The 23,945-nt window shown below is 48.6% G+C and overlaps 1 protein-coding gene across 2 annotated transcripts; it reads right to left on the bottom strand.

Moving 5' to 3' along the window:
* Nucleotides 1–259: 259 nt before the first annotated feature.
* LOC142295705 (WD repeat and coiled-coil-containing protein-like) lies at nt 260–22,861 on the bottom strand. 2 transcript variants are annotated; one of them, XM_075338800.1, is made up of 4 exons: nt 22,775–22,861; nt 17,581–19,480; nt 3,645–3,759; nt 260–1,136 (listed from the first exon to the last, which is right to left on the bottom strand). In XM_075338800.1, exons 2-4 carry the CDS (start codon nt 19,459–19,461, stop codon nt 973–975), a joined length of 2,160 nt encoding a protein of 719 aa, XP_075194915.1. In that variant the 5' UTR covers nt 19,462–19,480; nt 22,775–22,861; the 3' UTR covers nt 260–972. The 2 variants fall into 2 exon arrangements, with proteins under 2 accessions (XP_075194915.1, XP_075194916.1); XM_075338801.1 differs by lacking the exons at nt 260–1,136; nt 3,645–3,759 and adding an exon at nt 17,343–17,437.
* Between the last annotated feature and the right edge of the window lie 1,084 nt (nt 22,862–23,945).

The raw sequence follows: 23,945 nt of genomic DNA, 5'->3' as shown, positions 1-23,945 counted from the left end.
ATGGTAGTGCCCGCTCATCACTAGTTACGAGTACTGAGCACCCGAGCATGGTAGTGCCCGCTCATCACTAGTTACAAGTACTGAGCACCCGAGCATGGTAGTGCCCGCTCATCACTAGTTACCAGAACTGAGCACCCGAGCATGGTAGTGCCCGCTCATCACTAGTTACCAGAACTGAGCACCCGAGCATGGTAGTGCCCGCTCATCACTAGTTACCAGTACTGAGCACCCGAGCATGGTAGTGCTCACTCATCACTAGTTACCAGTACTGAGCACCCGAGCATGGTAGTGCCCGCTCATCACTAGTATTTATACATAATTCTATTCAGCAAGAAATGCCGGTTGTTCGTGTGAGGCGTTGGCCGCAGTCATGTGATTGCTGCCGTTTCCCATATGAATCTGCGTTATTAATCAGATTTAAAAAATAAATTATTTTAGGGGGTGAATCTCTTCAGCAACGGAAATAAAATGCACAAGTGTCCGCACAGTACACATCGTTACACATAGCGCCGGCTGTGCCGACATAATGGCGGCCTCCGCTTTGCACAGACCATCTCCCGCTTGTATGTAATATGCCGCACACACACTACACATACGGTCAGAGCCGGGACATGCGGTAAATATACATTCCTCATGCACGTCCACCAGGACGTCGACACCGAGCAATAATACTGCAAATACTGACGGGCGCCGGCACAATCACCAGACACAACCACTATGAGAATAAAGAGGTCCCTGTCCATGCCAGCGTCTTCTCGCGGAGCTGAGGCTGGACGCCCGGTTATGGGTGATGGGAGCCCCAGGTCTAGGGCGTGTATTGCACAAAATACCAGGACGCGCTCCTGACAGCACCGGGGATAGGTAAGGAATCCTTACAGCAGTCTGACTGGAAATGAATGGAACGAGAGAGTGACGGAGCCTCAGCCCCAGTGCATACAGTAAAGCTGACCAGCGAAGTGGCTCCGCTGCACATTAGGTGATGCTGCTGGGGGGCTCCGCTGGATGGAAGCTAGCGGAGCTCATTGGTAATGCTGGCGGCCCCCTGGCATCTCTGATGAACAGTTCTTGATTGGCTGAAAATGTCAGCGGGATGAAGCCTTCGTTATCAGCGGTCAGAGTGATCCAACAGGAGGCGCCTGAAAGGAGGAGAGGGAGCAGAGTTAGTTCTGTAATAGGGGGGGGGGGCAGATACATTGTATTAACCCCTTCCCAACATGTGACGTACCTAAACATCATGGTCGATGACGTATAGGCATACCTACCAACTTTTGAAGAATAAGGATAAACTACGCGGCACATTTGGACCACGCCCCTAGCCACACCCATTTGGCAGTGAGGGATTTTAAACAGGACTAATGTCGTAGCAGCCAGAACTTTCTCACTGTAAGGCCTCTTTCACACGCCCGTGAAAAACCACGCACGTTTTCCACGGATGCGTCAAAAGGTGCGTTTTGCCCTTTGTGAGCCGTGTTTATGGCTCACGTGTGTTCTCCGTGTGTTATCCGTGATAACACACGGAGAACGGGAAGTTTCTGCTCACCTGTCCCTGGCTTCGCTGTCCGTGGTGCTGATCTTCGGTCTCTGGTCCTGCCGACTCCCCGCTGCTGCTGCTTCTGGCCGCAGTGAAGTGAATATTCAATGAGCATAATGAGCGGGGGTCGGAAGCAAGTGACAGCAGCGGCAGAGACAGCAGGGTTGGAGAAGGTGAGTAATGTTTTGTTATTTTTTTTTCTCACGACACGTGTGTTTTCTCCGGCGCGTGTCACATGGATCACCTCCGTGTGGTCCGTTTGCGTTCCGTGTGACCCCCATGATGCCGGAGAAAAACAGACATAGCACACGTGGCCACATATACTCCACACGTTCCATGGCTGAACATGTACGTGAGCGCAGACCTATTGATTTTAATGGGTCTACGTGTGCCCGTGTCTCCGGTACGTGAGGAAACTGACCAAACACATACCGGAGACACGGACATGTGAAGGGGGCCTTATGTAGCGTTACTATATGACATGTTGCTTGTTTGGCCGTGTTCACACGTTGAATAAATCCTGTGTTTTTTGTTTTCTGCAGCATCCGCATCAAACTACGCAATAATACTCTTCTCTGATTGTTGCATTTTTGTATGCATTTTTTGCCTTATTTGATGTGTTTTTGGTGCGGTTTCAAGTGTTTTTATAGCACAGAAAAGCTTGGATTCTGCACTTAAAGTAACTGCAGTTTTTTACTTGCTTTTTTTAGGCTCCACATAGAAACATCTGCAGAACAAAAGCACCAAAACCGCAGAGTTCAGCGGTGTCTTTAGCACATGGTGGGGACGCTTTCATGAAATCACATCCACTTTGAACAGTTAAACACAGCTAAATTTCTGTGCAAAAAAAAAAACAGCAGAAAAAAAATGCAGCATTTACGTTACATGTGAACACAGTCTAAACGTCCAAGCAAAAGTGGATGTGATGTCATGAAATCTCCGCCCTCGGTACTGTCCGGCTTCGGTGCTTTTTGCCCTATAGGCCTGCTTCTATGTGAAAAAAAGCTGTTGCTGTCGCGACCGGGCCCTCAAACCGGGACCGCGGGACCGGTTCCCCTCATAATGGCGACCGGGCCCCCCTCATAATGGCGACCGGGTCCCCTCATAATGGCGACCGGGCCCCCCTCATAATCGCGACCGGGCCCCCCTCATAATGGCGACCGGGCCCCCCTCATAATGGCGACCGGGCCCCCCTCATAATGGCGACCGGGCCCCCCTCATAATGGCGACCGGGCCCCCCTCATAATGGCGACCGGGCCCCCCTCATAATGGCGACCGGGCCCCCCTCATAATCGCGACCGGGCCCCCCTCATAATGGCGACCGGGCCCCCCTCATAATGGCGACCGGGCCCCCCTCATAATCGCGACCGGGCCCCCCCTCATAATCGCGACCGGGCCCCCTCATAATGGCGACCGGGCCCCCCTCATAATGGCGACCGGGCCCCCCTCATAATGGCGACCGGGCCCCCCTCATAATGGCGACCGGGCCCCCCTCATAATGGCAACCGGGCCCCCCTCATAATGGCAACCGGGCCCCCCTCATAATCGCGACCGGGCCCCCCTCATAATCGCGACCGGGGCCCCCTCATAATCGCGACCGGGCCCCCCCTCATAATGGCGACCGGGCCCCCCTCAAAATCGCGACCGGGGCCCCCTCATAATGGCGACCGGGCCCCCCTCATAATCGCGACCGGTCCCCCCTCATAATGGCGACCGGGCCCCCCTCATAATCGCGACCGGGCCCCCCTCATAATCGCGACCGGGCCCCCCTCATAATCGCGACCGGGCCCCCCTCATAATCGCGACCGGGCCCCCCTCATAATCGCGACCGGGGCCCCCTCATAATCGGGACTTTCCCACTGAATCCGGACCGGTTGGGTGCTATGGTATAGGTACGTCATAACAATGCCCACACGAATGTAATTGAATATCTAAACAGGAAAACTGAGCTCTTAAATTGTGAGTAGGAAAACATCCAAAAATCTATATAAAATCCTTGAGGGGTACAGTTTAGTTTCCAGTCTGCAAGAAAAAACCCCAAAATAAAACAAAAAAACCAACACATGCCTCAGGAACTGCAAAGAGCGATTAGACAGGGCTCAATGTGACTCACCCAGCAGCATTTCCACCAGCGACAGACAGAACAGCTCCTGGATGGTGACCAGACGCAGCTTGCTGTCACACAGCAACACAGACTTCTTCACAGGTAAACTATCCGAGTGATTCCTCTGGAGGTATAAGGAGAGAACATAGGGATTATATTAAGCTCTGCAGGTAAACTGAGATGAATCACAGTGCTGCAGTGTAAAGCAAGAGGGCAAACCAGCAATGCAAGTCTGACAAGCCTGTTATCTCATTATCTCAGACTCATTGCACAAAGGCTGCAACAACCGCAAAGAATTCAGGAGGTATAAAGCTGTATACACCACAGACATCTGTACATTTAACATGACTCTCCGATCTGTGCAGAAATCATTGTACAGGAAGGGGAGGTGAGCTGTGACATCTATTGTGGATCCTCTGCCATCTACTGTTTATATAGAAGCGTTATCAGTGATAGTACAGGAGAAGGAGGTGAGCGGAGGCATCATTAATTGTGAATCCCGTGCAATCTACTGTATATAAAAGGGTTGAGTCACTGTACAGAAAGAGGAGGTGATCTGTGACATCACCTATGGATAACGTGACATCTTTTGTTTATAGAGGTGTTATCAGTCATTGAACAGGAGGAGGAGGAGGTGAGCTGTGACATCACCTACTGTGAATGGTGAATCCTGTGTTATCTACTGTATATAGAGGTGTTATCAATCATTGTACAGGAGGAGGAGGTGAGCTGTGACATCACCAATTGGAAATGGTGAATCCAGTGCTATCTACTGTATATAGCAGTATCATTAATTATACTGGAGGAGGTGAGCTGTGACGTCACCCATTACAAATGGTAGATTCTGTGTTATCTACTGAATACAGAGGTGTTATCAGTCATTGTACAGGAGGAGGTGAGCTGTGACATCACCAATTGAAAATGGTGGATCCAGTGCTATCTAGTGTATATAGTAGTAACATTAATTATACTGGAGGAGGTGAGCTGTGACGTCACCTATTACAAATGGTAGATCCTGTGTTATCTACTGAATACAGAGGTGTTATCAGTCATTGCACAGGAGGGGGGGTGAGCTGTTACATCACCTATTGTGAATGGTGGATCCTGTGTTATGTCCTGTATATAGAGGTGCTATCAGTCATTGCACAAGCGGAGGAGGATGCGGCTAAGGTGAGCTGTGCCACACCTATTGTAAATGGTGGATCCTGTGATCTGTACTGTATATACAGATGTTATCAGTCATTATATAGGAGGAGAGGGTGAGCTGTTACTTCACCTATTTTCTATTGACATATTCCCTTTAAGAAGTAGATCAGGTAAGTTATTCCTATAGAAGAAGTTCCTTTAACCCCTTCACGACCATGGACGGATATATCCGTCATGGATCGTGTCCCGGTAAGCCCCGCCCCCTGCCGCGGGCAGGCGGCGTGGATCGGCACACATATCAGCTGTTTTCAACAGCTGACATGTGTGCCTACATGTTCCGAGTGGAATCGCATTCCACCCGGAACATTAACCCCTTAGATCTCGCTGCCAAAGTCTGGCAGCGAGATCTATATGCGCGCGGCCATCTTTTTTTCTTACCGCCGCCCCCTCCGGACGTCACGTGAGTGATCACGTGACGTTCGGTGGTTGCCATCGTAGCACAGGGTCATGTGATGACGCCTGGTGCTACGAAGTTTCACTTTCATTCTTCCTCGGCACGGAGCAGAGGAAGAAAGAAAGTGACTATTTCTGCTGTTTACAGCGGTATAGCTGTAATCAGCAGATAGCAATCAGCAATCGGATTGCTGATCGCTATAGCCCCCTAGGGGGTCTAGTAAAATAAAATAAAAAAAGTAAAAAAAAAGTTTTAAAAAATTAAAAAAAAAACAAAAAACCTAAAAGTTCAAATCACCCCCCTTTCCCCCCATTGAAAATTAAAGGGTTAAAAAATAAATAAATATACACATATTTGGTATCGCCGCGTTCAGAAATGCCCGATCTATCAAAATATAAAATCAATTAATCTGATTGGTAAACGGCGTAGTGACAAAAAAATTCCAAACGCCAAAATTACGTTTTTTGGTCGCCGCAAGTTTTACGCAAAATGTAATAACAGGCGATCAAAACGTAGCATCTGCGCAAAAATGCTACCATTAGAAACATCAGCTCGAGACGCAAAAAATAAGCCGTCACTGAGCCATAGATCCCAAAAAATAAAAACGCTACGTGTTTCGGAAAATGGCGCAAAACGTGCGCCACTTTTATTGGACAATTTTGTGAATTTTTTTTAACCCCTTAGTTACAAGTAAACCTATACATGTTTTGTGTCTACAAACTCGCACCGACCTCAGGTATCATACCCACACATCCGTTTTACCATATAGTGAACACCGTAAATAAAACATCCCAAAAACTATTGTGCCATCACACTTTTTTTGCAATTTTTCCAAACTTGGAATTTTTTTGCTGTTTTCCAGTACACCATATGGTAAAACTTATGGTTTCATTTAAAAGTACAACTTGTCCCGCAAAAAACAAGCCCTCATATGGCAAGATTGATGGAAAAATAAAAAAGTTACGGCTCTTGGAAGAAGGGGAGCAAAAAACAAAAACGCAAAAACGGAAAGTGCCCCGGGGCTGAAGGGGTTAAAAAAAATAAAAAATAAAATTATATATATATATTTTTGTTTTTCTTTTTGATACATGTAATGTCAAAAGGTGGTGCCTGGCCAAAGCACTGTAATCTATAGTCCAATATATATATATATATATATATATATATATATATCGAGCTGCAACTAAACCTTTTATCAGTCTGACATAACAGCCTGGGCTGCCAAATCCAATTACTGCAGGAATGAATCAATACCCGGCCAGACAGCGCTGCGCCTCCTTTCCCTGTGATGATGAGGATGGCTTTATTACCGCCAGGTCTTCCAATGTCTCTGGTCATTTCAGAGCTGGAGCGATAATTGGATGACGGCAGCGTTATGTATGTGCTCAGCAGGGACAGGGCTGCTCATGTCAAAAGAAGGGGAAAAAGGGGAAAAAAGCTCGGAGAATAGGTTAGGAAGCATACCTATCCCTAGAATCAGCCGAAGCCCACCACAATCCAACCCTATTATATGGGCGATAAAAAGTCTACACACCCGTTAAAATGTTGTGTGACAAAACCTACCAAGAAATATAACTGCAGAACTTTGCCCACCTTTAAATGTTCCCATAATCTGTATCAAACCATAAAGAATTTCTAGGGGAAAATAAAAGCAACATAATGTGGTTGAACCCTCTTATAATTGGTGATCTTGTGGTGTTCAAAATTAGCCAATATAGTGATTATGGCTAACTCCATATAACGTTTTGCTGTTCCAATAGGGTTTTCTTAGTTACACGATCCATAAACAGCTTACAACACAGCAAAGGGATCTCTATGTTGAACGTTATCGGTCAGAAGAAAGGTACAAAAAAATATCCAAAGACTTTAGCTGTGAAGATGTCATAAAGAAGTTGAATAAATTTGTCCCAACAGTGATATTACCTAGAACTGGACATCTCTCAAAAATTGATGAAAAGATAATAAGAAAATTGGTTCAGGATGCTACCGAAGAGGCCTGCAGCAACATTAAAGGAGCTGCAGGAATTTCTGGCAAGTACTGGTTGTGTATTGCATATGACAACAATCTCCAGTAATCTTCATATATCTGGCCTGTGGGTTCGCATGACAAAACAGAAGCCTTTTCTTACAAAGAAAAACATCCAGGTACGTTTTGCCAAAACTTGTATCAAGTCTGACAAACGTATGTGGGAAAACGTGTTATGGTCTGAGTAGACTTTTTGGCCATAATTCCAAAAGCCAACTTTGCACATTACCAAGAGAACACCACACCCACAGTGAAGCATAGTGGAGGCATCATTATGTTTTTGGGATGTATTTCGGCAGCTGTACGTGGTGCTTTAGTCAAAGAGGAGGGAATTATGAACCGTTCAAAATATTGGTCAATGTCGCAACAAAACCTTCAAGCCTCTGCTAAAAGCTGAAGATGAATTTCACCTTTCAGCACAACAATGAGCCTAAGCTTATGTACAAATGGGAATAGCCCACCCAGAGCCCAGACCTGAATCCAATTGAAAATCTGACCTGAAAAGGGCGCTGTACCCAGATGTCCTCAAAACCTGACAGATTTGGAGTTACTGCAAGGTAGGGTGGGCATAAGATTGAAAATTCTAGATGTGCAATGCTGATAAACTAGTACATTCAAGGTGAACTGTCACGCTGTCAGCCCAGGGGCGTCCGTGGTGCTCATCACTCACCGCCCCGGTCTTCGTGCCTCCTGTCCCGGACTGCTGCCCTCAGGTTTCTCAACTGGTGCCGCCAGCGCTCTCTGTCCAGGGGTACCATTGTCACACCCCACTCACTACTCGGGTCCCCTCCGCACTCCTGGCGGCATCCCAGCGTGCCTGTGCTCCAGCGCGCCGACGGCCCGCTCCAGCCTCCCCTCCTGTGCTCCTGCCCTGGCGTCCGTGTCTCGGGGCTTGCGCATGCGCACTAGGGTGCACGCTCTTTCCTCTTTTTAAAGGTCCAGCCTCACCTGACCCGGGTGTTCCTCTGCTGACCTTTGACAGGTACTAGGTACTTAAGGCATCCTTCCCCATTGAATGCTGCTTGTTCAACATGTTCCTGTAGCTTGTCTCTTGTGCTAGCTGTTCAGGTCCTTCCATGCCCCGTACTGGTGTTAACTTTGTTTCTGTCTGCAGAGCCCGTGTGCCAGTCTGAGAGCGTCCATCTCCCCGTCCCTCCTGCGAGCCTCCTCTGCCAACCAGCTACCACCCACACCTGACCCTGTCTGCCTGTTCCTGTTCTGGACCTACTTTCACCTCGCCAGGAAACCCAAACGGGATGCTATCCAGTCCGGCAGGGTCTACTCTGCTGGTTCCGGCTGCCGTGCCTTTAGTCCCCCTGTGGTTGTGCCCAACAGTCCCTGTATAGGGGTTAGCTCCTCCGGGATGGGGAGTTCGGTGTACGGCCCAGGGGGTCCCCTCCTGTATGCTCGCCACTCCTCGGCGGTTGTAACAGGAACTTCATCACATTATTAGTAAGAGGGTGTGCGTATTTATGCAACTACATTATTTTAGCTCTTTGAAATACTTTTGGGTGGAAAATTATTTTTCATTGGATTTGTACAGATACGATAATTTTATTTGCTCCCTATGACATCACCATGCATTGCTGCCGGCTGAGGCTGTCTAAGCAGACTGCAAATATCTAATCTGTGCTTTGAATGGATTGTTGCAGGAGCTGCAAATCACGTCACCACACGCAACAACTCACAAACAGCTACATTTTAACAGCAAGGAAATTATGAAGTTTCTTCATTCTTGCAATTCTGTTTTAATAAAAATGTTGCACTGTTTTTCTTTTATAGACTCTTTTTTTCACTGGTTGGGGAGTTATTAGTCATTGTAGAGGAGGGGGAGAAGGTGAGCTTTGACTTCACCTATTGTGAATGGTGGATCTTGTGTTAGTCATAGAGGAGGAGGGGAGCTGTGACATCACCTATTGTAAATGGTGGATCCTGTGTTATCTACTGTATATAGAGGTGTTATTTATGAGTTGTTGTACAGGAGTAAGAGAAGGTGAGCTGTGATATCGCCTATTGTGAGTGTTGGTGTGACGACAAATCTGCAGGACAGGAGGATTCCATGTCTTTCCGACTGTGACGACCTGGAGTCTGTCAGTGCCTAGCATGGGTTAAGTTTCTTAAAATTCAGCCAGACGTGATGATAGTTTGTTTATAAACGGGGGATAAGCCCCTCATTGCTTCTACAATACTCTTTGGAGTCTAGTGTTAAGGTCCAGTCACAAATAACGAGATCGTTACTACGTCACAGTTTCCGGATCATTGGTGAGATGTCACATAGTCATTTTCCCAACGACTTTAGTAACGATGCAGCGACCTGTATACCGATCTCGTTGGTCGTTGGGACCCTGTCACACAGCAGCTATGTAACGATTCCGACCTCGAATAGGGGCGTAGTGTTTGACGCTGTAAGCCACGTAGGCGTGCATATGTGTCGCCTTTTCCCCACCCCTCCAATTGGTGGCCAATACTTCGTTCTGATTAGGCGGCCGGCCTAGAAGGCAACTTTGTATCGCTTCATCCTTTGCCCCTTTTTGAGCCTTGCTTTGAGGATAGAACCTGCGACTCCACCCGGATTCATTCGTACTTTGTTCCCGGTTGCTTGCTTTTCGGATCGAAGCTGCATCTGCCCCCGGATTCATCCCTCCTTCGTTCCCGAGTGTTTGCTTACTGTTCTCAGCCCCAACCAATCGGTGCAGAGGGGGCGCGGAAAAGGTGACGCAACTACACGCCTACGTGTCACACTTTAAGTTCTCATCTAGGTCGTTAACGAGATCGTTGGTAGGTGTCAAACATACAGATCCATCCTGCCCAGCAGGACTCCAACGAGCCAAAAATGGCCCAGGACATTCAGCAACGACCAACGATCTCACAGCAGGGGGCGGATCGTTGGTACCTGTCAAGCATAAGGAGATCGCTGGTGAAGTCGTTGTTTCGTCACAGAAACTGTGACGTAGCAATGATGTCGTAAGCGATCTCGTTATGTGTGAAGTGGCCTTTAAAGTTCTTGTTGATTCATGTAATTGCCTTGGCCAGTGAAGGTTAGATACCCAGACAAATCAATTATGCGAACCTCCCATTGTATTACTATATGTATTAATAGATGCGAACTTAGCTGTCCCTCCCTCGTCTCTGGCAGAGACCATTACTACTAGGGATATTTTGTATACGGGTTGAAATCTAGCCAATAAGAGCCCAGTCTTGTCTACCAATCGTGAAGACCTCCATGGTCTGAATAGAGCGCTCAGGGGTATAAGAAGGACTGTCCATTGCCCGAGTAGACTCTCGCTACGTGATACCAATGTCGGATCTGCGGATCCGATTGGTAAGCCATAACCGAACCTGGATTATAATACTACTACATGGACTTCAGCATCGAATGTAAGGATTCGGCTGAGATAAAGGACTACCTAAGGAAGGAATCCAGCTCGGGACAATCCAGTCATTGACTACAGACTTTGCGGTCCTCAGCCAGCTTCCTAAATCTGGCGTTCTTCCATTCTCGGTGGGTGCCCGCCAAAAGCGGGGTGCTGCTGGATTGGAGTAAATAGCCCTGGAAGCTCTGAGGCACGGACACTAATCCCTGGTGATCCAGCGGGAGGGGGAGAAACTGTTGCTGGTTACATTCTGTGGTTTTGTTGGTTATGCGTTATGTGCCGTTAATTGTTTGGGGATCCAATAAAGAGTTAATATTGTGATTCCCTCATCCTGTGTTGTCTGAGTGGGGGTTCCACCCACGGTTAAGGAGGTCGGCCGTTCAGTTGGGATGAGCCCTGCTGTCTTTCTAAAGGTTGCCGGGCCAGCGGACGAGAGCACCCACTGACCCCCGTGTCCCCACAGTTGGATCTTGTGTTATCTACTGTATATAGAGGTGTGATCAATCATTATTGAGGAGGAGGTGAGCTGTGATATCACCTATTGTAAATGGTGGATCCTGTGTTATATACTGTATACAGAAGTGTTATCAGTCATTGTACAGGAGGAGGAGGTGAGCTGTGATGTGACATTGTGAATGCTGGATCCTGTGTTATCTACTGTATAAAGAAGTGTTATCAGTCATTGTACAGGAGGAGGTGAGCTGTGACATAACCTACTGTGAATCCTGTGTTATCTACTTTATAAAGAAGTGTTATCAATCATTGTACAGGAGGAGGTGAGCTGTGATATCACCTATTGTGAATGGTGGATCGTGTTATCTACTGTACAGTGGCATGCAAAAGTTCCACACCCCTGGTCAAAATTACTGTATTGTGAACAGTTAGGCAAGTTAAAAGACAAACTGATCTCTAAAAGGCATAAAGCTAAAGATGATCAGGGATGCCCAAACTTTTGCATGCCATTGTATATACAGGTATTGTCTGCCACTGTAGCCCCGTCTATGATAACACAACTGCTTAAAAGTCTCCCGCATAAAAAGGAAGTATTGCTATTATAAAGGATCAGTGGTCAGAAAAAAAAAAAAAAAAAAACATTGCAAAATTTCAGGATTATTTTTAATACATGTAAGAAAAAAAAAAAATGTTTAACAATGTGATCCTTTTTGCTGATGCGTTCACTTTAAGAAGTGCTCTTTGAAGGCAGCATCTTGGTAATCGCAGAGATAATGGAGCAGTGTCAGGTAATCTGGTTAGATCAGTAATCTTTGTAGGACACCGCATCCTCCTTGTGCATCAGCCATCACCTCCTCTGAACTGTTCCCGGCCTTCTTAAAGAGGAAACATGCATCTTAAAACTTTTACTTTTAGGATATCGGGGGGAATTAAGAGCTGGAGTTTGAACCAGTTAAGCAACGGAACAATATGGCCAGAAAGTGCATTGAATCATTTATTCAAGCCAAAAAAAAAACAAACAAAAAACAGCAAATATCGCTTCTGGTGATATACTTTTGGAGATTTTCCTCCAGGAGCTGCAAGGCGCACAGGGAGCGGAAGGGGAGTGGGGGGGGGCACACGGAGCGGTAGGGGGGCACGCGGAGCGGCAGAGGGGGGCACGCGGCCTCTGCTATAATTGCACGGACACCAAAGGCAGGGTTGAGGGGCTAGCCCAGGGGTTTCAAACACGGCTGGGTATGAGGGTCGCACATAAAAAAAAAAATAAATAATAATTTGGGGGCCCGCATTGATTACAGGACAAAGTGATATTTTTATTCATACCCTATTTTTTTTTTCTCTACACCTTTGGATCACTGTTTTTGAACAATTTTGCTTGTTTATTATAACAAACAGCCTTTTTTGTATAAATATATATATATATATATATATATATATATATATATATATATATATATATATATACACACACATTATATATAAATAAAAAAAATTGATAAAAAAAAAAGTGTTCGTTTTTTTTTTACATTTTATCCCTTTCTTGTACGTAATATAACTTTAAAATTAGTACCATACAGTAATTTTGGCCAACATATTTTAGTCATGTGCCCCATCCTGTAGTACTGTGCCCATCCTTGTCCCCATCCTGTAGTCATGTGCCCCATCCTTGTCCCCATCCTGTAGTCATGTGCCCATCCTTGTCCCCATCCTGTAGTAATGTGCCCATCCTTGTCCCCATCCTGTAGTACTGTGCCCATCCTTGTCCCCATCCTGTAGTACTGTGCCCATCCTTGTCCCCATCCTGTAGTACTGTGCCCATCCTTGTCCCCATCCTGTAGTCATGTGCCCCATCCTTGTCCCCATCCTGTAGTCATGTGCCCATCCTTGTCCCCATCCTGTAGTACTGTGCCCATCCTTGTCCCCATCCTGTAGTACTGTGCCCATCCTTGTCCCCATCCTGTAGTACTGTGCCCATCCTTGTCCCCATCCTGTAGTAATGTGCCCATCCTTGTCCCCATCCTGTAGTAATGTGCCCATCCTTGTCCCCATCCTGTAGTAATGTGCCCATCCTTGTCCCCATCCTGTAGTAATGTGCCCATCCTTGTCCCCATCCTGTAGTAATGTGCCTGTCTTGTAGCAATGAGCCCCCTCCTTATCCCCTTTTTACTAATGTGCCCTTCCTTGTACCCATGCTGTAGCAATGTGCCCAACCCTGTTCCCTTTTACTAATATGCCCATCCTGTAGTATTGTCCCCTTTTACAAATGTGCCCATGCAGGTCCTCTTCTTGTGATGTCCCCTTCACTGATCCTCTTCTTGTAGCTCCTGGTCCCTTATTGTGCCAACACACACACACACACACACACACACACACACACACACAACGTCCCATCCTGGTCCCCTACTGTGCCATTCTACGCATGCACACGAAGACATTCTTCACACCTGTCCTCCGTTCCCTCTGCGTCCTCTTCCCTGCTTCTTGCTTCTCAGCTCCTGAGCCTGCATCAAATACTGGGACCAGATATAAGACGTAATAATACAACACAACACGTGTCGCGATAAAGTTAAAGATATTATTCAAGATCAAGTGTTTGCAACGTTACTCTGCGCTGTGAAAGGATCTAAAGATTTGGCAAAATAAAAAAAAAAAAAAAAAGATCCCCCTCGCTCCTCCTTCCCCGGCAGACCCAGCTGCAGGCAGTGACTATAGCAGTACGGTGCCGTATTAGCGGCATCTGCCGGTAATATATCACGAGTGCGGAGGCCCTTGATTGGCTGCAGAGGGCACATTCAAGACACCAGTAAACAAAGAGCGGGAAGAGAAGAAAGGACAGCACAGTTTATTGCTTCTACCGCGGCCTATTTTCATTTTTGCGCTTTGGTTTTTCCTCCCCTTCTTCCAAAAGCCACTACCACTTTTATATTTTGTCTAGAGTGTCACACCTGGGCATGTTTTTCGTTTTGTTGGTTTGTTTTTAAGGCTATGTTCACACTAGAAAAATGATTTTTCTTAAGAAATTTCTTGAGAGTGAAGGATTAGCGCACCTGCGTTAAAAAACGCACCAATAACGCAGGTGCGTTTTTGGTGCGTTTTTCATGCGTTTTCGGTGCGTTTTCTTTCATGTTGGTCCCTGCGTTTTTTAATGCCTTTACAGCAATAAAGCACATTGGGAAAAAAAAATAGATAATAGAGGGACAGAGGGACAGAGGGACAGAGGGACAGAGGGACAGAGGGATAGAGGGATAGATGATAGAGGGATAGATGATAGAGGGATGGATGATAGAGGGATGGATGATAGAGGGATGGATGATAGAGGGATGGATGATAGAGGGATGGATGATAGAGGGATGGATGATAGAGGGATGGATGATAGAGGGATGGATGATAGAGGGATGGATGATAGAGGGATGGATGATAGAGGGATGGATAGATAGATAGATAATAGATAGATAGATAGAGAGATAGATAGAGGGATAGATATTCCAGCTTTATTTATGATGTTTCCCCCCACACACTGCACTTCTCATGGCCGGTAATGTGTTCACATCAGCGGCCATGACAAAAATGTCCTGGAGTCACCTCTGCACCTCGCTCAGGAGCCGGATTCAGCAGTCGCTCGTTGACCCGTGGAGAACTGTCACACGCGGCTGGAGCAGGGCTGGAAGCGCCGGGGGACATCGCTGTGGATTACGTCGGAGCTGTGTCTGGGAGGGGTTAATACAGTAGAGAAAGAGGGGCTTTTTGTCTTTTATTCAAAATAAAGGATTTTTCGGTGAGTGTTTCTTTACTTTCACTTTCAGATTAGTGACGGCGTGTCATAGACGCTGCCATCACTAAACTTGGACTTAGCGGCAGATATTAGTTGCCGTTAACTCCATATTACCTGGATTGCCCCAGCATCACGGCATCTGGAGGAGCCGGTAACACGCCGGGACTGTCGCATAATGGATGCGACAGTCCCGGGGCAGCTGCGGCTGATATTCTCAGCTGCGGGAGGGGGAGGGGGCATTAACCCTGTCCCTCGCTCTCCCCAGCCTGAGAATACCGGGCCGCTGCTGTGTGTGTTTACCCGGCTGGAAGGTAAAAACACAGCGGAGCCCACGCTTTTTTTTTTTTCTCATCTCCTTCCTCTTCCTGTCCTAGTGACATCACTTCCCTGCAAAACGCAGTGCAGGGAAGTACACTATGTCCCGAAAACGCGAAAGAACGCAGGTATAACGCAGGAATAGCGCACATCACTTGCTACCTGCGTTATACCTGCGCTATTTCATGATTACATTACAGTCAATGGAGTGAAATAACGCAGTTAGCTGCAGAAAAGAAGTGACATGCTCATTCTTTTTCTTAAGAAAATCTACTGAAAGAATTTTCTTAAGAAAAAAACGCAGTGTGCGCACAGCTAATTTTTTTCCCCATAGGTTTTGCTGGGGAATGTCTGCAGAAAGGTTACAAGAATTTCTCAAGAAATTTCTGCAGCAAAAACGAACCAAAAACGCAGGTAAAAAACGCAGTGTGTGAACATAGCCTTACTGCGTTAGTTACCATAGATAATGGCACAATAACGCAGGGAGCAACCAGCGGTAAAAACGCACCAAAAACGCACCGAAAACGCGGCAAAAACGCAGGTGCACTATCCTTCACTCTTAAGAAATTTCTTAAGAAAAATTATTTTTCTAGTGTGAACATAGCCTTATGGGGAGACAAGAGGTTTCATTTAATGATGCGATTCATTTTACCATATTATGTACTGAACAAGTGGGGTGAAATACGCGGCGGGGGGGTGGGGGACCATGCTATATTCCACCATCATTTTTTGTTTTTACAGTGTTCATTGTCAAATAAAAAAAAAAATTACCTTTTTTGTTCTTTTACTTTTCCGCAGATGGAGCTGTGTGAGAGCTTTTTTTTTTTTTTTTTATGTGTGGCGAGTTTATTTTTATTGATACCTTTCGGGGGTCCATATGATATTTGGATTAACTCCTAATTGCATTTTTTTTTCTTTGCGACTAAAATCCTAGAGTTTTCATTTTATTTATTTTTTTATCTCTTCAGGTGACTTGTACCAGAGATCCGTTCTATATACTGCTGTGCAGCTGTATTGCGGTATGTAGCTAATATGTGTGTACCCTATGAAGCCCAGTCCGGGGCATTGCTGCCACGGCTGCTGTAGCAAACCATTGGCACCTTGGGATTAGCAGGGTAGCAGAAGGGCGCCCAGAGGAGTGAGCTCCCGGGAACATGCATATTTCATACCGCTGTCAGAGATGGGCAGTGGCATTTAAAGGGAACCCATCAGGTGCAATATGCACCCAGGACCACAAACAGTTCTTGGTGCATATTGCTAGTCCCTGCTTAACTGTCCCTGTATACACTAGCATAGATAAAGAGATCTTTAGAAAAAGGTATTTCTAAAGATCCTTTATGATATGCTAATGAGGCCAGGGACTAGTTATATCTCCAGACTAGTCCACCCTCTTGGCATGGTAAGATGCCCACAGGGGTGTACAAACATGCTATTCAGTGCAGCATCACCAGTGCTTGTTGTGACCACGCTTCTGAATGCCGGACACTTCCGGTCGTGCGCAGTAGACCTCTCTGAAGCCGGAACGCGTACACCTGATTTCATACTGTGCATGATTGGAAATGCCTGGCATTCAGAAGCGCGGTCACAACATACGCTGATGATGCTGCATTGAATAGTATTTTAGTACACCCCCGTGGGCGTGCTACCATGCTAAGAGGCTGGACTTGTCAGGGGATATAACTTGTCCAGGACGCAGCGGGTTGTGATCGTGAGCACGTACCTGCTTGTTGCGGCCCGTGACAATCGTACCACTATGCCCGGGGCAGGACTTTACTGCAATTGAATCATTTGCGGTGTCGCGCAGAGGAGCTGTCTGCGTTATACCAATGGCTACAGCCGGCCAAATCAGATTCAAGGAGGTGACGTCATACAGCGACGTTACTTCCTTGCATCTGATTGGCGGCCAGCAGCCATTGGTATAATGCAGACAGCTCCTCTGCGCAGCACCGCAAATGATTCAATTGCAGTAAAGTCCTACTGGCGCCGACCCTGGGCATAGAGCTGCGATTGTCAGGGGGTCTGCGGGCCGCAACAAGCAGCCTCGGGGGCCGCATGCGGCCCACGTGTTTGAGACCTCTGGGTTAAACGGTCAGCTGCCCTCAAGTCACAAAGAGCACTACTCTTGGGATCCAGATCACAAAACAAAGATTCAATGAATGTAGCGATATACTAAAAAGTTCGCACCTCTAACTCCTGCCTTGAGAGGTGAAAGGTGCTGCTGATGTGGCCCCAATGACTGCCTGACAGATCCTGGTTCCTTCCCTAAATAATAGGACAGTAACAGCAGTCAACAGCACCGCTCGTCTCCCGAAGTGGGCCGAAAGCCAATATGGTTGACTTCTACCTTTTTTTTAATTGAACTGTATTTTCAGTAATACAACCCCCAAATAAATCAAGGGAAATACCTGGCAGATGATGGTAACATACGGAGCTTCTCTAGAGGACGGGTAGGACAGATAGGACTTCCTTCCGTTCTGTGCCAGGTCCGTCAGATCTGATAGGCGTTGTTGGAGGTTGGACATGTTGCAGCAAAGTCGCTCCAGATTGCGAGACACATGCAGAATATCGTGGTCAGGGATTGCAGTGGCGTTCTTCGTTAGGTTCTTACACACTTGGGATTGCAGTTTTGGAGACGCTGGTCTGCTGGAAGGTTTCCGGTGTGTCTCTAGACCTAATATTAGAGACCGATTTTTCGGCTCTGAGTCTAAGTGGTGTAAAGTCATCGTGGTCTTTTTATCCTCAAAGTCGCTGGCACTGGACGTCGGGCTTTGATCACAGTTGTAACCTCGAATCTCTTCTATGAGTTGCTTTTTACTTATAGACTGACGTCCGGAGGAACTTCCCGGGATCAGGAGCTCACGGCAAGCGGGAGACTGGTCATCTTTGTATAAAGAGTCCACATACTTCTTCCTTCCATGTAATAAAGCGGAAGAGTCAAAGCTCGAGTGTGCGCTTGGGATCTCGGAGTCTTCGTCAAACATAACCTCCTTCACCATCAGGCGGATAATATACTTATCGGAGCTGGAAGATGGAAGGAACGCCGGGTCACACGTCTTCTGCCTCCCCACCAGCACTAACAGCATCTTATCCGTTAGGAAGTACAAGCCTTTAGGCCGCTCGTTCTTCTCCAGTTGAATTTGCTGGATGTTGGGCATGTTAGTAGACGTCAATGAGTAGACTAGAACATGGCTACACGTGTTTGACGCAACAGCTACGATATGTGCACCAGGATCGAAAGCCAAGATGTCCGGGACCAGGATCCCGGGGATGCTGACCTTCCGTGTGGACGTCACTTTCTTCTCAAAGTTTACAAGGATCAGATGTGAGGAGTCTTGTCCGCTCCCCGTTATATAGTCCTTGCGTTTCAAGTTAAGAAGCGGACTCAAGTCAGATTTTGCATGGTTGATCAAGATATGGGTAAGGTCCACAGTCCCAGGGGACGTTATTGGCGAATCTGTGGATAGAGAGGTCCCGGAATCGGTTGATTTTCGACCCACGTCTAAGGAGAACTCTTCGTCCATGAGCAGCAGGGCTGGTTGGGCGGAGGGAGTTATTTCGGAGGTTGCGGGCATGTCGAATGCAATGCCAGAATTTAATGCACATAACCTATCTAGGGGAAGCTCTGTAGCAACAGCCACTTGAGAGTCAACCGTTGATTCGATAGCACAAATGTACCCACCAACATCAAATATGGGACAAAAAGTGCAAGGATTTAACATTTTGTGCTTCCCGTCCCAAATATAGGAGTAGAGTGCACTACTGATGGCGACAACCAGACGGCTTCCATCTTTAGTCCAGCAAGCGCAGTGGACAACCCCCGTACTCTTGATGTCCGCCTTAACGCTAGAGTTTTCCGAGCGCGCCGAATACAAGACAGAAACATCCCGTTTGGTTAAAATAACCAAGATGTCTTTACTTGGGTGCCACACGCAGCCCTGCGGCAGAACAGGCAGAGGGTCCCCGACTTCACAGGTCTGAGAAACAACCAACTTGTTCTTCTCTGAATTATTGTAGTACAGCTGCCAGACAGTGACGTGTTTCTTGTGTTGGACGGCCAGGAGAGCGGGAATGTCGTTGGCGTGAGCTGGACCCCAGTAGAGGCCGTGGACATGTTCGAATTGTCCGATCACCATGGAACTGCCGAACTTAGGGTCTTCATTGTGAAGGTGCAAGGCGGTAAGAATGACTTGTTTGCCATCTGTCCAGGCCAAGCCGTGCACCGGATGTATGGCCTGGTACAAGGCATTGAGGCCGCTTCTCAGGAGTTTACCCTTTCCTAACTCCATAGCTTTTCACGCAAAACATCTGTGGATACAAATAAGAGGAGACAAGGAATATCCTGGTTAGAACATGATGTAGGCGACACGTAATAAGTGGTAGATAATTCGTGGTATACAGCTCATTTGAATGGCATCCATCCGAGCCAAGGCTGCCTGCCATGGTCTTGTGCCAGTAAGCCGGCAGCGGGGGGGGGGGGGAGTGTTAGGGTCCCGTCACACGTAGCGACGTTCCGACGATCCCACCAGCGATCCGACCTGGCAGGAATCGCTGGAGCGTCGCTAGATGGTCGATGGTGAGCTGTCAATCAGGCAGATCTCCACAGCGATCAGAGACCAGCCACCAGCGACCCGTGTAACGATGTTGTGCTTGGCAGCCAGGGTACACATCCGTTAACTATGCAAAGCGCTTTGCATAGTTACCCGATGTGTACCCTGGCTACGTGTGCAGAGAGCCGGCGTCTGGTAGCCTGTAACCGGCGTACGTTGGTAACCATGGTACACATCGGGTAACTAAGCAAAGTGCTTTGCATAGTTACCTGATGTGTACCATGGTTACCAGCGTACCGCCCCTTACAGGCTGCCAGACGCCAGCGCCCTGCACATTCAGATCATTGGTCTCCCGCCGTCAAACACACCGCTATGTGCTACACAGCAGGAGACCAACAAGCGAAAATTGGTCCTGATTGTTTTGTAATGATCAGCGACCTCGCAGCAGGGGCCTGCTCGCTGCTGCTTGTCAAACACAGCGATATCGCTGCTGCTTGTCAAACACAGCGATATCGCTGCTGCTTGTCAAACACAGCGATATCGCTGCTGCTTGTCAAACACAGCGATATCGCTGGTGAGGTCACTCATACGTCACAAAACCTGGACGTAGTGATCTAGCTGTGTGTGGCGGGGGCTTTAGTGGTGAAAGACAAGAATATCTAGCCCCTTCCTGATATCTGCCGGACGCGTACAGCGCATGTCGAGTGCGTATACATGGAGAGGTCTCAAGAGCAGAGCCAGCCACATACATGATGGGTGCCAGCTGTGTTACACAGCCGGGAGCCGAAACCTTAATTTCCAGTTTTGGGACATTGCATCCTCAGAATGAGAGGAAATGAAAAGTGATCAAGATGATGTATATACCCCAAAAATGGTAACAATAACAAGTCACTGACCGGCTGCCTGATAGACCACGCATCTGGCATGATCTCCTAGGCTTTGGACTCTGGTAGACCCCGGCAGCCATTGTTAGGCCTAGAGTTGCCATAGCAACCATCAGCTCCCCACGATCGAGTTATGGAGTGGCGGTGAAGTCACGGGTACGGGGTTAACGACCTCCACCATATTTAGGTGTTTGACCCATTTTCTTTGCCTTTGTCTGACGAGGGGTTTTAGCTTAGCTGAAAAGGGGTATGGTCTATCAGAAAGGGTGCGACATTCAGCATACCACACTATAGGCCAAAAATTTGGGGGGCAAAGTTCTGTTGCAAAGTAAGACAACTAAGAGATGACGTGAACTTGGACTTGAAACTTATGCAGTTTTTGCAACTGCTGCACCAAAGTGTGAATATGGCTGGCACTTTGCGGCAGTGTAGAAAAGCCGTACTGATAAGTGCAAAAAGGCTTCACTCCTACTACTACTCCCACTATTCTTAATACCGTGGAGGAGCTATTCCTGGGCACAGGCTGCAGACCCCCTCCCAGCACCCTACTACTACTCCAGCGGACCCCCCCACATGTGCACACTGCAGGGGTGGCCAGCCACCACGTACCTATCCCCTAGGGCTGTGGCTGGTGTCATCCGCCGCCTCCTGTGGATAGACGCAGGTCGGCTGTCATGGCCGGCGATAAGTCTGTTTTGATTATCACCCTGGGAGGAGGACGCACTAAGCTCTCTGAGCCATCTGTGGATTCTCCTCTCGGGGAGGGGAGATGTGAGAACAATGCTGGCACCGGGCACGTGGCCGCGGATATGTAACACTCTTACACGCATCTAGGACAAACTTACATCCCGCCTGGGAAAGAGATCCCAACAACTGGGAAGCTGCTGCACACAGCGGGGACCGCCTGCCCCAAGAGGGCCGCTAACAAGAGGCTACACTGCTAACAGGGGGAGACCGGCATCCCCAGGGGTCTGCAAACAGGGAGAACGCCTGCTGGGGGTCCACAAGCAAAAGGGACCACCTATCCCGGGGATGTACAATACAGAGGGGACCACCTGCCCCATGAGATCCTCTAATGGAGGGAGAACCACCCGCATCATGGGGTCCGCTAACAAGGAGAACTGCCTGTGCATTGGGAGGTCCGCAAACATGGGGTACTGCCTGCACCGGGGGGGGGGTCCGCAAACAGGGGGCACTGCCTGCACAGGAGGGGGTTCCGCAAATAGGGGTCACTGCCTGCACAGGAAGGGGGATCCGCAAACAGGGGGCAATGCCTGCACAGGAAGGGGGGGTCCGCAAACAGGGGGCACTGCCTGCACCGGAGGGGGGGGGGGGGTCCGCAAGCAGGGGGCACTGCCTGCACCGGAGGGGGGGGGTCCGCAAACAGGGGGCACTGCCTGCACCGGAGGGGGGGGGGGTCCGCAAACAGGGGGCACTGCCTGCACCGGAGGGGGGGGGGTCCGCAAACAGGGGGCACTGCCTGCACCGGAGGGGGGGGTCCGCAAACAGGGGGCACTGCCTGCACCGGATGGGGGGGGGTCCGCAAACAGGGGGCACTGCCTGCACCGGAGGGAGGGGCCCGCAAACAGGGGGCACTGCCTGCACCGGAGGGGGGGTCCGCAAACAGGGGGCACTGCCTGCACCGGAGGGGGGGGGGGTTCCGCAAACAGGGGGCAATGCCTGCCCCGGAGGGGGGGGGGGTGTCTGCAAATATGGGGCACTGCCTGCACCGGAGGGGGGTGGTTTGCACACAGGGGACACTGCCTGCACCGGGGGGGGTCCACAAACAGGGGGCACTGCCTGTACCGGGGGGGGGGGGGGGGGGGGGGTATGCAAATATGGGGCACTGCCTGCACCAGGGGGGGTTGCAAACAGGGGACACTGCATACACCGGGGGGGTCCACAAACAGGGGGCACCGCCTGCACTAGGCCTGTCTGTAATGATGTCACATGGTAGCAGTGGGCCATGTCCGGCTGCTGCCCTGAGGTTCCGTCCCTTGTGCCATCCTCACCCTCTGTACTGTAGCCCGGCACTGTGCGGTGCGGGGACTGCTCTGTATCTACACACCTCACACACAAGCAGGGGATGGGCTATGGCCATGTAGCCAGGAAGGCATGCTGAGGGTTGTAGTGCCAGTGCCCCCTGTACAGCTCTCCAGCGGCCTCACCTGCTCTCCGGCCGCCTCCACCGTCCGTACAACTGCTTCCCGGGCAGTGACGTCACCGCACCATGGACGCTCACTGATTGGCTCGTTGAACCGTCGCCCACTCATCTTCCGTACAGAGGCGTCCTCAACCCCGCGTCCTAGCAACGGGCGACGTTTTCACTCAACTTTATTGCGACTCTTTATGTTTACAAACCGCGGCCGTTCTAGTCAGGAGAGAAGCGGTGATGAGGCTGCTCGGTGTGCAGCGCGGGCCCCGGTAATACCGGAGGCTGTGAGGAGTCAGAGCTCAAATATAGGTTTTTTTCTGCTTCCACTTCTACATTTTTTGAGTATTGCAGTGAGCCGCAAAACCCGCAGACCCCCATAATAGTGACAATCACAGTACCCCCATTATACTGACACTGTGACCCCATAATACTGACAGCCAAAGTACCCAATATTACTGACAGACACTGTGACCCCATAATACTGACACAGCCCCAGTACACCCATCCCATATTACTGACAGCAACAGTGCCCCCATAATGCTCACACAAAAAGTACCCCATAATAGTGACAGCCACAGTACCCTCATATTACTGACAGCTGACAGCCACAGTACCCCCGTATTACTGAGAGCCATTTCCATTATAGCGCCAGAAGCACATAATAGAGGCATCCACAGTACCCCCATATTACTGACAATCACTTTAGCCCCATAATAGTCACTTCCACAGTACTCCCATAATACTCACGGCTACAGTATCCCCAAAATAGCAGCATCCACAGTACCCCCATAAGTGACATCCAGATTACCCCCATAATACTAACAGCCACAGTACCCCCATAATAGTGACAGCCACAGTATCCCCATAATAATGACATCCACAGTACCCCCATAATACTCACAGACACACTACCCCATAATACTGAGCCACAGTGCCCATAATACTGACAGCCAAAGTACCCCAAAATAGTGGCAGTCACAAAACCCCCATAATAGTGAAAGTCACAGTACCCCCATAATGGCGGCATCCTTAGTACCCCCATAATACTGACAGCCAGAGTACTCCCATATTACTGACAGGCACTATACCTCCATAATACCTACAGCCACAGTACCACCATAATACTGACAATCACATTATGCACATACTAGTGACATTCATAGTACCCCCATAGTAGCAACAAC

This window comes from Anomaloglossus baeobatrachus, chromosome 3 (assembly GCF_048569485.1).
Source record: "Anomaloglossus baeobatrachus isolate aAnoBae1 chromosome 3, aAnoBae1.hap1, whole genome shotgun sequence".
NCBI lineage: Eukaryota > Metazoa > Chordata > Amphibia > Anura > Aromobatidae > Anomaloglossus > Anomaloglossus baeobatrachus.
The sequence above is the reverse complement of the archived record's forward strand: the minus strand, read 5'-3'. Positions and strand labels throughout refer to the sequence as shown.